At 43.3% G+C, this 14,036-nt stretch overlaps 1 protein-coding gene across 4 annotated transcripts in view; it reads left to right on the forward strand.

Annotated features, from left to right (window-relative positions):
• NOX4 (NADPH oxidase 4) overlaps positions 1 to 14,036 on the forward strand; it is a 195,478-nt gene that overhangs the window by 8,269 nt on the left and 173,173 nt on the right. For 2 of the 4 annotated variants that reach the window (XM_090030598.1, XM_090030599.1), the window contains exons 3-4: positions 10,744 to 10,854; positions 12,811 to 12,895. In XM_090030598.1, the coding sequence (XP_089886724.1) occupies positions 10,744 to 10,854; positions 12,811 to 12,895 (196 nt within the window). Of the gene's footprint in view, positions 1 to 10,743; positions 10,855 to 11,119; positions 11,247 to 12,810; positions 12,896 to 14,036 lie in introns of those variants that run through there. The other 2 variants (XM_090030600.1, XM_090030601.1) reach the window with 2 other exon arrangements.

Here is a 14,036-nt window from a genome sequence, read left to right on the forward strand (position 1 = left end):
CTAGATGTTACGTTGATGTCTTCTTTATTTTTCACTTTGGAGTATGTTCTGGATGTTGCAGTGGCTTGAGTTCTCATCTACTGCTGTTTTATCATGATAAAAATGCTGTTGTTTGAAGCTAAATTCTCTTTCCTACCCAGGTGCAACTCAGTGGAAGTCTGTTTTTCCCAAGTACTAGAGGGAATCAGGCATCTTAAAGCTTAATTTTTGTTAATGCACTGTTTTTTGTTATGTAATTGCCTTGTAACCAAGGGATTCCAGTTTGCTTTATAGAGTAAATGTAAAATTTAGCAAAACTTGATACTATTGGTTAAAAGAGTTTTTAAATTTTATTTTGTTTAAATTTTTCTTGTTGTATTGTCACGTCACAGTAACACAGGCAGATGCAGGATTTAAAGGGGGCAGGGTGCAGGTGTGGGAGTAGCTACTGGCTGTGCAGAGGTGGCCACAACCCTACTTCTAGCTTTTCCCTCCCCGCAACCGGAGCAACATAAGCTGCAGAAGCATCAGCCAGGGGCTTTTTTAGTCTTCGAATCGGGTAAGAATTCGTCCCCTGTTCTTAACTCCCCCTTCCTTCCCCTCCATGCTCAGTGGTACCTCCCCTCCTATCCCCTCTCCTGCCCCACTATAGCTGCTCCTGCTGCTGCAGGGAGTGACTACATAGTGAGCTGGGCTTGGCTGGGGACAGCTGTGGCAGTGAGAGGGTTCCCCTTTCCTGTGCCTACCCTGGGGCTGGCAGGGACACCCCGGGGGACTGGCCAGGGAGGAAAAATCTGTCTGTCACCACCACCACTACTGCTGTCCCTGGCTTAGCTTGGTTTCCTGCCCAGTCTAGCTGAAGCAAGGCAGGAGCATTTCTGGAATGCCCCCTGCCCCTGAGTCAGCTGGGGGCAGCGGCGGTGGGACATGGGAGAGGGGGTGATTGGGAGGATAGAAGAGGCACCCTTAATCATGGAGGAGAAGGGAGGGGTGCTGAGAGTGGTTATAGGGATTGGGGGTGGGATTCTTAACTTGCCTCAGAGACTTTAAAATGTCTCCAGCTGCTCTTTCCACATTATGGTCCGAAAGAGAATACAACTGCACCATTGTACCCCCCTGGATCTGCCCCTACACAGCAATGCTTAAGGTTTTAATCTCTGAGTCCACTTGCCATTATAGCCCACTTTAGATACGCTGTTTGCTGCCTCATTTAATGCTCAGCTTAACATTTAATGAACCTTTTCCCCCCAGTTGAGAGTTTAGCAAAGTTTTCTCTAATGCTTTTCTCACGTCCCAGTTTCTTTGGACTATCCACAGTTCAGTGACCCAGATAATAAACCACAGGAACTTAGCAGAGTTCAGAGAATCACTCTTCTACCTGGAGAAGGAAACAAAATACAGCACAATCCCTGTTATCTGGCATTGTAGAAGCTGGAATACTCTATTAACCAGAATTTCGGCCCGGGCAGCCGGATGCAGGGGTTGAGGAAGTGGTGGGGAAACTTGCACGCCTTGGCCGCTGCTGTCACCCACCACTCCGTGCTGTCACCGCTTTGTGTGCCGTTGCTCCCCTGCTCTACGTTATCTACCTCAAGTAACCAGAATTTTTACAAAACTGGCACCTGGCATTCCCCACTCATGCCGGATAACAGGGATTTTACTGTGTACTGTATGTCTCTGGCATTTGCCCTCTTCTCTTCCTTCTCAGTCTTATCAAGGCTGTATTCTGATCCCATCATGCCAGTGCAAGTCCAGAGCATTTGATTTTTGTGGAGCTATTCTAGATTTAGACCAAGGTAACTGAGATCAGAATGGGGCCTGCATTATGTAACATATATGACTATATGTCACGTGTGTTTTAAAATGACGTGGCTCCCGTTAAAGTAACTTCCAAAGGACTGCGGATATCTGTGGATGGGATTACGTAGTGCTCTGCTTGTGAAGCTTCCCTTTTTGGAAAAAAAACCAGACTAAACCTTTACTGAGGTAAGCAAATGTTCTGGGAACTGCATTTCCGTCTTCCATTTTCTGGGTGTAAATGAGCTAATCTGGAAAGACCGTTTTTGCCAAACACATTCATCAGACTCAGTGGGAACAAGTGTTTCCTATAAGCATCTAATCTTACCCGAACTCAGATTCCAAACCTTGCCTTCATCGCAGGCTGTGACATTTGCCAGTGCTTTGTGCTCTGGGATAATGAAAGAAAACAATTTTTAAACAAAAAGCAAGCAAGGGTAGAGAGAAAAAAAAACCAATTACAAGTTGAAATGGGTGGGAACTTGCCATTTATCAGTTGCTCTGCAGTTACTGTCCTGTTCTTACCTCACATTAAATACAAGCTAAATCATGGCAACTTCCTTGGGTTTCATTAAATGGTAAACTATTATAGTTTAGTGTTTGCTTACTGCAGGGTAAGAGCAGACACCCAAATGCATGGCCATTTCCCTCAGGCACCCTTTTTTAACATGCGGTAATTTCTTTGTTTGTCTATAACCTAAATCAGTGGAGAACTTAGCTTTCTTTATCTGCAGGGATCCTGCGAACAGCTCATCCTGATTTGCAACAGGGGGTCACCACAGGACCATTTATTAGCTTGGGAATAGCTGGATGCAGCACGGAGGTGGGGAAGGGCTCAGGTGCATAGTTGCAGGGGGTTGTAGGCACACGCTGTAGCAGAGGGCAGCTACACAGTGCAGCAGGAGTAGGGGCTGTCTCACCCAGGGGTCTGTGGCTTATCCCGGTGCGGCCGGCAGGTGTGCAGCTCCTGCTGGTGTGGCCTGTGGGGCGTTCAGCCTCCAGCTACTTAGAAGGCCTGACCTAGAGTATTGCTAGTTTGGATGGTAATCTAGGAAGTTGAAGGCTTGCGTTCAGACTTCCTGTGCAAGTATGAGTGGTCATTTGGTTTTCTCTTTCACTCTGTTCCATATCTATGGAATGGGGATATTAGTACTTAAAGTTGTGTTGTGCTGTGATGACAACTAACTATGTGAAGTGATTGTAAAGTTCTCAGAAATAACAGTAATAGTGGCAAATAATATTTTAGAGGACTCTCTGTTGGAGGATCTCAAGCAGGAAGACTGGTGGTTAGCTTTTTCTCTTTCTGAAACAATTTAAGGTGTTACTCGTATGCAATCTTCTCTTTCTAGACAAGGCCAGCCAACCAGGCGAGCAGACAGCAGTGCATGTCTGCTGTTTTATAGCTGGGTAATAGAGTTATGTTCTCTAAAACAAGCTATTTGCCTTGAAGCAAAATCTTCATTTTTAAGCATTGTTTAAACATCTAGCAGTTTATTTCTGTTGAGCCAGTTGTTACTACATGAGAGTTTTAAAGTCACCCAGGCAATGTGAAGGAAGTTGAGTAAAACCACTTAGGAACCATTTGGAAGGCATTAGTGTTATGGTCAGACAAGATCCTGTGGGTAAATTTGATATCTTTTATTAGCCCAACTAAATACAGGCAACCCCTGCTTAACGCTGTTTTGCTTAGCACTATTTTGCTATAACACTTGTTTTACATTGATAGCTGATTCCACTTATCACACAGTGAGTTTGGTTATACCATTCACAGGCATCGTACAGCTGGCAGCAGGGAGCACTTGTTTCACCATCTTGGTTCATCAAAAACATTTGGTTTTACTTAACGCTGTTTCATTTTGCGCTCAGTTTTTCAGAAACCAATTAAAAGCGCTAAGTAGGGTTGCCTGTAGTTGGAAAAAAATGTTCTTTGCAAGCTTTTGAGAACAAGCACCTTTCTTCAGGCATACCTGAAAGTTTGCAAAGAACACTTTTTCCAACTATTTAGTTGGTTTAGTAAACAATATCATATTTAACCAAAGACTCTTAGTGTCATGGTGATAGTCTTGAGTTTTTGGAAGTTTGTCAAAAGTGACGTTAATATTCCATTTTATTTTTGGATTTTGCATAAACTGTGCTTTAAGACATTACTAATTGCATTTCCTTACTCATTGACTACTAACAGCTAGGGGTACACTGAGATTTTTGAGGCTGATATCGATAGCTAATTTTTAAGGAGGCATATCGGCTGATACTGATCCGATTTCCAATATACAGCTCTTCAGGAATGGGTGTGCGGGGGTGTGGATCAAGAACCCTGCGGTGAGGGAGGGAATGGGGCTAGGTCAGGGGCAGGAGCTGACCAGCCAGGGCAGGGAGGGGTGTGGGACAGAGTCGCAAGTGTGTCATTTGTGGGGTGGGGGAGGTATGTGCCCCCCAGATCTGTGCGGTGTGGGGCGGGCTGCAGCTGTGGGCTGCGGCCGGGGTTGGAGCCAGAGCAGGTGTGGGGTAGCTTGTCAGGGGGGCGTGGGAAGTGGGGGCAGCTCCCACCGCTGCGCACAGCTCATCCGGTTCTTGTCTGATGGCTCCCACCACTGCTCCCATCATTTGTCCCAGAGGGTATGGTGGGGGCAAGCTGTGTGCCCCTGGACCTGCCCGGCGAGAAGAGCACGGACCCAGTCCGCATTGCCCTGCCCTGCCTCTCAGATCTGGGGGCACACACCCTCCTATGACCTCCCGGATGAGTGGTGGGAGCAGTGGCAGGAGTTGCCAGGTGAGCACCGGATGAGCCATGTGCATGCCTCCCCTTCCCAAACCTCCCCGACAAGCCGTGCCTCCATCCCATGCCTTCCCCGGCCGGGCAGCCGCAGCCCCAGCCCCAGCCCCAGCCGCAGCCCCACACCCTCTCTCACCCTGATCTGCCCCCCACGCTCCTCCCCCCTTCTCCTCCCCTGCCACCACACCAGACTTACCGGCTACTTGCAGCTCTCCACACTGCCAGCTCTGCTCCTCACTGCATACATGCTGTGCTGCAGCTGTGCACACGCACAGGCATTTATTGGACAAATTATGGGCCGCATCGTGCTGATTTCTGATACAGAAAATTTTCTTTATGTTGGTGCCGATCCAATATTGGACTGATGTATTGGTGCACCTCTACTAACCACACCGACACAATTTTATTTTTGCTCAGTAAAAGCTTAAACAAACCGTTAGTGAATCCATGTGACAATTTGCATCAAAATATTTGTCTTGTATTTCATTGGAAATTGTCCTGCGTTTCTTGAGAGTGCTTTTTGTAATGTCACTGATTGTTTTGAATCTGAATTGATTCTCCCACAGGAATAGCATTATGAATGAGTACTGGCATTTGTTAAATAACAATGCAAAATGCAAATTATATTGAGGAATATTAAGTTATACAGCCACTAAACTAGCAACCTGGGTTCAGCACAGAGGAGTAATTTTCCCTTGAATGGTGAGCAGCTTACCCTACCTTGTTTCTTGTCTTCTACCTATATTGAATTGTTCAGCACATGAACAAAATTGGCTTTATTCTTATTTCATTTGTCACATTTCAGGTCATTTGCTTTCAGTGTCACCTTTTGCACGGAGGGGAGACTATAAGTGTCTGATGGAGGGGAGGAAGTCATCGAGGGAAGCATTTGAAGGGAATGATCATTGTAGACTTGTGTTGTGTACTGGTGAATGTGAGGGTGCTTTTGCCCTATTGCGAGGAACCCATGAGGGCAGCAGTTAGAAATGCCATCTCAGTAAGAGAGCTTATGAAATACGAGGGCCTCCAAAGTGCCAGCTTACTATCTCTGGAAAAGAAACCAGCAGCCTTCTCCTCCGGTACCCACTGTTCCACAGGTGTGTATGGGTTATATCAATACACAAATGGATGGTTATCAATTCACAGATGGTTGGCTGAGCTTCTTCTCTGTGTTCAGGGCAGTTCAGACTGTTCAGTAACAAAGGCTATGGCGTGATTTGCCAAAACGTGAAAAATTGGTGGCATTTCTGATGGACCTTTTATCTGCCAGTTTAACACATAATTAAGCCATCACTAGGGCCTGGTGGGGCTCTGCCATTACTTTGCTCTACTTCAGCTTGCAGAGGGCTCAGTGTTGCCATAATTCATGCCGCTGTAAACGAAGTATAACTCAGCTGAACACAATGGAGCAGTGATTCTCAGCCAGGCTGCTGTGGCACCTTTCGAGGGTGTTGCTTGATGCCATGCAACATGAGCACTGTTAAGCGTGCAAGCATAATTTACAAGATAAACCCAGAGATTTCAAATGGGAACCTAGCATTAAAAATGTCCTGACTTCTTGTGATCTGAGTGGTTTTTTTTTCAACAGAATTGCTCTATTATTTTTCTGGAGTCAAAAAAGGAGTGAAAACTAGGAGCTGGCATTTTCCTAGGGGTGCATTCAAATACAGTCATACTGACATACAACAAATGTAAGCACATTCTGAACTGGCGCCCAGTAATGTCTAATGATAGCTATTTCTGGGAAGAATGGGTTGCATGAAAGTACTTCAGGCAAGCTAGCGTTGGAGTAACCAGTTTTGCCATATTCATGATAGTAAAGCTGAAGTGAAGGTTAGGGAAAAAGAGCTCTCGTGATCTTTCCAGTCATAATCTTGCCTTGATGAAGGAAGTGGAATTGCTGAAGTGCTGCATACAGGGTTTGTTTAAAGTTATTTCCTGCCACCTTGGCGTATAGATGACTTAGATGTTATTTAATGATGCATGCAATAGAAATAATGCTAAGTCTAGTTAATGCTGGGTCTGCAGTTCCATTGCAATTTTATATGAGGGAACAGTCATCTTTGCTAAAATTTCTTTTCGAAAGCTGCTGTCTGCATGCTGTACACTTCAGCTGAGAAATATGCTTGTCAAAAACTTTTGATGTGTTGTGTGCAGTAAAATACAACTTGTCAATTTTTTTTCCAGTTGCTTCTTTTATTAGCTTCATGGTGATATTCTTGGATTGTTTGGCTGTTCATCAAGAGCAACATGAACACTAGTTTATTTCTGGGATTTGCATAAGCTATTGTTCTAATAATTACCATGTTTCATACTCATTTAATCACTGGAATTCTTTCACCCACTCTCTAACCCATCAAAAGCGCTAATGAAAATATTTAAGCACTTTTCATATGGGTTATAAAAGCAATAACTTTTAAAATGATGTACACAGCTTATTTTTAGCCTCGTCATACAGGGGAAATGATTAATAAAAATAGAAACTCACATAGTTGACATTACACAAACATTTTTGTTGGAATTGGGTAGAAGCATTTCAAGGCCACGCTGACTTTTTAGATACAAACATATTTATGATGTTTTAAAGCAATTCACATGTCATAGAAGTGGCATCATGGCAAGCTTAGTCTCAGGCAGAGATGTGGTAATAATGTATTTATTACTGAAGGGCATAATAGTCATGATTTACTGAAATTTGAAGTCTCTGCTGTCTGAAGCCCCACTCACCCTTAGCTAGGTGAGATGCTCAGTGAATGCTCTAGAGAGGTCAGCTCAAAGGGGTGGCAGAGAGCAGGGCCATATGCAGCAGGGTGATCATTACTACTCTTTCACAACGCACATCCACACCAGTTCAGCTCTAACTATGCAAATGAAAGTAGCCAAAGGCAAGTAAAAGCTAATGTGGAGGCACAGGTATCCACAAAATTCTTTTTAGTGAAGGTCTCATACCGGCTGGTGTTGTGGCCAAGCGAGGTGGATGGGGAAAGAGTCAAACCCATGGGAAAGTGAATTCATGCAGCCTTTGCGGTTTCTTTTTCTGTATTGGGAATAAAGATCCGTTGTGAGCATGGGTTGGAAATCTCCCCAGATGGGGGTGTAAGAATAAAGGATCACTGCAGCCTGAACTTCAGACCCCTGCCAGACATGCAGGTAAAAGTGTGATAGGATCTGATGCACAATCCAAACACTCCTGCCACATATGTATGGGATTAAGTATTAGATCCCATCACACCTTATTGCTAGTGCAGGAGGAGCCTAGGATCATGATCCTGGGCTCCCCCTGTACTGACAAGTAGCAGGCTCCTGCATCTGGGAGCCCCCTCAGCTGAAGGGCCTTCCAGTGGCAGGGATGCAACATGAGCTCCTGTCAGCTGGTCTGGGCTCCCAGGTTTGGGGGCACACCATGTGCTCCTGCAGCTGGGAGCCATGCCATTAATTGCTTTAAGTACAGCTGTGTTACAGGTTAAGATGTGATTAGCTAGTTAATGACATTTAAGTGTAATGTGTGGCAGGGGGCCCAGGGTGTTTTTGTGATGCTCTGGGTCTCAGGAATCCAGTTTTTTTCTCCCCTGTATCCTTCATAGGTATTGCTTCCTCCATGTTGGGGGAGTGAAACACAGCGTTCCTTAAATAATGTACAGCAGCTCCTATAGCATGTCAGGCAGGAAGTGGAGAATACTGATTAACAGAGCAGGAGATTGGATAGCATACAGTAAATCTAATCCCCCATGAAGAATTTGGGCAAGAAAACAGATATGTGACCTCTGCTCTTCAGAGGTGTTGTGAGATCTTTAATAACCACATGGGGTTTAGATTTTAGTTTACCTCTAATCAGGGATTGAATATCTTCTTTAATCTTACAGTGCACATAATCGTGGTAGAAATTGCCTGTGTCGCTTCTAAAATAGTAGAGATGTTAATTTACTTTTTCATTTTGCATGTGTGTGTAATTTGTATGTGTTTTTATAACTAATTCTATACAGATGCACCTAATATATAATGCATATATATATATAATGTGAGCTGGAGGTACACTTGTAAGTACTTGCCACAAACAGAAAGAAGGACAAAATGTAATTTTTTGTCAATTTTTTGGGCATATTTTTTGCAATTTTTTTTTTTTACAAAACACAAAACAGTCCCCACCTCCCAACATTTAAATATTCTTTCCCTTTCTCCCCTTAAAGAAAGGGAGACATTGCTGGAAATGTTTTGGCTTTGATTTGTGCTGAAACCCTTTTTTTTTTTGGCAAAATGTTTCACTGAGGAGAAAAAATAATTTGCATAAAAAGACAAAAATAGCAGTCATCTTTAACATAAAATTCATATTATATATTTCAAATACATGCACGTATAACAGCTACACCAAATTGAATTGTTTTAAGTTGAATTTATTGGGGAGAGAAATTGCATTTTTACAGAGATCTTTAGAAGTGTTCTTATCTACTGACAAGCTAATGGCACCTTTGGGGAAAAAAGTAGTAAAATGCTAATTCAAACAAATAACTTGGAGAACAACTGCAAATTACTACATTTTTTGAATTAGTAAATGGATGAGCAGACACATGAGCATGATAAGATAATCAAATGTAGGGGCATGGCATTGCAACGTGTATGTTCCTCATTTATTTTTCAACAAGTTTAGCTTACTTATAAAATAAATAGGTTCCATGCATGTCAGTGAATTTTATGTAGCATATTTTGTAGATGCTTTAGTAAATTGAGGCTCTCACCTGATTTCCTAGCTATCAAATACCTGAAGTTTTAGGAGAGACTACTTATTTTGGGTCCAGAGTTCAGAGTGTGTATATTAGCACTATGTAAATTGGGGAGGAATGATTGTAAATCACCCAGCAATCTCTGAATCAGTCCAAATGTTTCAATTTAGTTGAATTAATTTCTGACATTGTTTTCTGGCTCATTTGCCACCAAGTCATTATATTTTTGTTAGGCGACTAATGAAGGTCTTCGTGCTGTTTGTATCTTTCTCTGCTTAATTATCTGTCCAACTTTTCAGGTGATTTCTCAATGTGACATAGCATTGCTTCTGACTTGTTCTTTTCTTTGGGCTCACAAACACAGTTTAGGGTGGCAGTTTCTTTTTTGTACAAAGGGATAAATTGTTGACATGCAAATGATCCTGATTATTTTAGGCTAGGTCCAGCTCCCATTGGGCATTTACATGTGCAGTTTACTGTGGAGTTGACTAATTACCTGCACAGTAAAGCATCACCACCTACACATGCAGCACTATTAGGCTGGTGTAAACTAATTAACTCCACCTTAGGATAGTACTACCTGACACAAGTACTATTTTACAATGGATTTATTTACTCCACCACAATACACGTGTAGATAGTGACCCAAGCTGTCTGGGGCACGAAGGTGCAATAGTACGAGGGCTGCCTGTGCTTGTGCTCTAGCCAGTCCCTCTGCAGCACATTGAGCCAGGGTGGAGCAGTGAACTATGCTGGTGTTTATTCAGGTGCACTGATTTCATGTGTAGGTAAGAGACGGTTAAGAAAGAATGGGAGATATGGGTTATTTATGAGATTGAAGGCCTGGCTTTCAAAAAAACCTTAACTTTTTTTTTTGGTTCAAGAGAGAGGCAATTCCTGGACTTCTCCAAATTCCTCTAGGGAGGAGCAAAGAATGTTTTTAATTACTCCTCCCAGGGATTTTAATACCATTGTTGTGGGATGAATGTTATTAATTTTGAGAAACCATTCTGATATTTAACAGGAAGGAGGGAAAATATTGACATTTTTATAGAATGCATGAGGCATTTGTTTCCCTCAGATTACGAGGGCATGCAAAGACTGCAGCATTAACAAAATAGCTCATTGGGAATATGTGGATTCCCTTGCACTGGTAGTTTGTGAGGAAATTCCAAACACCTGTTCAGACCTATGGTAGCAACTCATATTGCTCCATATCTACAGTGCTGTATGCCCTCACAGTTATTCATGCATTTATTCATATACCTCCATTCTTCTATGAACTGAGGAGGTTTTATTTGAATTGAGATGAGGATTCAAAGCCTAGCGAGAACAGCTGACTTGCATACGGTCCCCAAAAAAAGTGTCTGTGGTCAGCTGGGCAATTAGTCCTGGATCTCTAGATGCCCATGCTAGGACCCTAACAATGGGGCCAGACTTCCTTTTCATAATCTGACTCTAACTCTGTTCGTTCAGCTAGGATTGTGTATTAGCAGAGCTTCAGCATCTGTTCTCAACCTCAACTGCAGCGTGATCCTTTTACCAATGTGCCGTATTCTCCTGGCCTTTCTCCGTGGATCTCAGAAGGTAAGCAACAGTTACCAGTAGTTACAATGGAGAGGGCACTGTGCACTGCAGACACAAAATCCTAAGATAAATATTAGAGAAGCACTGATATATCAATTGCATATTGGATTGGCACTGCTAAAAGGGAATTTACATTATTGCCTAACAGCTTTTTTTGGCTGTTGTAGCTGATAATGTTATCCAATAAATATAATTAATTATGCCTTCCAGCCAGGGCCCCTGGATGCCTGGGTTCTTTTGGGAAATAGCGGGTTTCCCTTTGCAGGCAGGCAGCATCCTGCAAGAGGTCCTGCTTGGGGCTGCTGGAAGTGACACGCAGGGCAGGGCACATGCATGTGCATGGCCAATGGCCAGGAAAACAGCTGGGTAGTGTGAAGATCAGCTCCTTGGAGGTAAGTCTGTGGAGGGGAGGAGGTGTGGGGGAAGGAGGGAGCATGGGGGTACAGATCAAGGTCCCCATGATGAGGGAGGGAGTGGGGCAGGGGCTGGGGTTGGGAGTGCTGCCCAGCCAGGGCGCTGCATGGGACATGGGGCTAGGACAGAAGTGGGACGGAGCCACAGGCAGCTTGTCCAAGGGCCATGGGGGACAGGGGGCGCTCCCTGTCACTGCACATACCTCCTGGGGAAGGCATGGGGGGCATGTGCCCCCCCCAGATTTGTTTCATAGTTTCATAGTTGATTTGTGGGTGGATGCAGGCTGCTAGCTGTGAGCTTGGGGCTGTATGTTCTGCTGCCTTGTCCTCAGGAGTCCCATGCCAGCCGTGTACCTCCTGCCTGCCTGGCAGCAGTGGGGGTGGCAAATTGTGCTAAGTTGCATTGGTATTGACTGATATGACTGGTTAATAATTGGCTGTCAGTACTGGCCGTGAAAATCTTTATTGGTGCATCCCTAATAAATATTAAAAAATTATGATGCAGACTTTATTTGTTATGCATTATCTTGACTCACAGTGCTGGTTTGCTGGCAGGTACCATAGATGTGCATGGTATAGGCATGCTCCCCTTGAAGTCAGTGACTAGGCAGTTATCTTGGACCCTATGTTAGATAAGAAATCTTGCTTTGGTAAGTAAGGTCATAGTTGCATGATGAGAACACTGCCAGAGAAGCATGTAAAAGCGGAGCTTCCTTATTTCCTTTTTTCTGTTCCTGTGCCACAGCTGGGTTTGTCCTCTAAATGTGAGATCTAGTCTCTGCTAGCTTAGCACAACCAAAGTGGCTGGGGGACAGGTTCCACCCCCAAGTTTGCAAAGGGCAAATGCACACCATTGCAAATAAATTGGTAGTTATGTCTCCCTCCCTCCAAGTATTCTGCAGCTCCTCACTTACTTCAGCCTGGACAAGTGCTTTCTTGGACATGACTGAATCCCAAACCAAATATTTTTATGGACATCATGTAAAAGAGAAATCTGACAAATTAAGAGGGCTTGGTCTGTGCAAGTTTCCCAGAAACAGTAATTTTAGGGCTTGTGACCCACAAAAACACAAGTAATACTTTTAAAACAGTGCAGTCTCATTGAATGTGCATTTTTTGGATGGTTACAGGTTGAAGAAAACTCTCAACTTCATCCTGTGACTATGGTCTATGAATCTGACAGTGCACAATAAACAAATACTTTGTTTATGCTACTGGTCATTTGCAGCTAAGAAGTTGTTTCACTTTCAGCGCAGGGATTCATTGGCTTTGACTAGAATGGCCCATTTCTATCATTTAGTCAGACATCATGCATAGCACAGGCCACAGAACCTCACCAAGTAATTTATGCCTCCAGCTAGTAGAGTTACTTTACTGTCATAATCCTATGCTTACTGTGTGTCAGTCCCGTAATTAAATGTCATTAAACCTAGTACACAAAATAATCTTGTAATTAAATCACATCTCTGATGTCAGTTACTTTTAACATTATTTGCTTTGCTTCATTTTAGAAGACAGATTGCTTAAATTCTTCTTTTACTAGGTTGCCAGCAGGAAAATGAGGCGACTGATAGATAAAAGCAAAGCTTTCCATGTGATGTGTGGGGTTACTATATGCATCTTTTCAGGTAAGATTTTCTTGATGTCTTGAACCCTAGCTCATATGGAAACTGCATAGAGTAATCCTAATTACTTATTTTTATTGTATGGTGTATTTGGGGGTAGTCTTGTTCTGTGTTTGCCTGTGTATAAGTGTAAGTCTTTTCTCAGATGTTTCTAAAATTGCCGGACTCACGTCTTGGTGTGGAGGCTTTTTCTTAACAGGTTACAAGTTCTGAAGGATCAGTTTTGATTGCTGATGTGAAATCAACTTAAAAGGTGCTGTCATAATCAATTTGAGAAAAAAAGTATGATCAGTTTAAATGAAGATTCATGGATGTTAGAGATAGAGAAGGCCTGTTAGTCTTTTTGTAATTACCAAATTCAGTGAAGCATGAACACATTTTTGACAAATCCTTTGGATTCAGTCCCATCTTCCCACCCCTCATATGTCAATCAGAGAAAACAAACTATATATAAAAAGTTTAAAACTTAGCTGTGTTTTCAGGTAAAGGTATTTGTCTATCTCAGGGGTTGTCAAGTGAGGGTTGTCAAGTGCATTTGCCCTCAGGGGTACTTGGGAAGGCCCTAGGGGGCACACACAGGTGGGCAGGGATGGAGAGCTGCTACACACCACCCCGCACTGCTGCCTCCCAGGAGCAGGGCTGGGGTAGGGGGCGAGGGCAGCAGCAACCCTCTGTGGGCTGCACAGGCGAGGTTGGTGGGTAAGGAAGCTTGCACCACCCTGCGTTGCTGCTGCTTCATGTCCAGCCGCGCATCATTTTCCCCACTCTCCCTCCCACTCTGTGTCCACCTGCCGGGGTACACTTATTAAAAAAGGTTGAAAAACCCTGGTTTATCTTACCAACTAAAAAAAGATGCTAGGGGCTGATCTTGTTTCTATTTATTTCAGTCTTAACTAAAATCTGTAGGTAAGTGAATGCAATTTTTCAACTTGTCAAGGAAAGATGATGCATAGATAATACTGATATTTACTGATACTGAAAATATTGATACTTATAGATAAAAAATCTAGGCATAGACTGGACAACAGCATACTGATGCAGTCATGCCAGTAAGTCTCATAAAACCTGGTTCTGCAAGGTCAATTATATAAAATAAGGAAATCTCTTACAAATTTCAGTTTCCAGGACTGTGACACCGATGATG

This window comes from Crocodylus siamensis, chromosome 1 (assembly GCF_052110815.1).
Source record: "Crocodylus siamensis isolate JL-2025a chromosome 1, ASM5211081v1, whole genome shotgun sequence".
Taxonomy (NCBI): domain Eukaryota; kingdom Metazoa; phylum Chordata; order Crocodylia; family Crocodylidae; genus Crocodylus; species Crocodylus siamensis.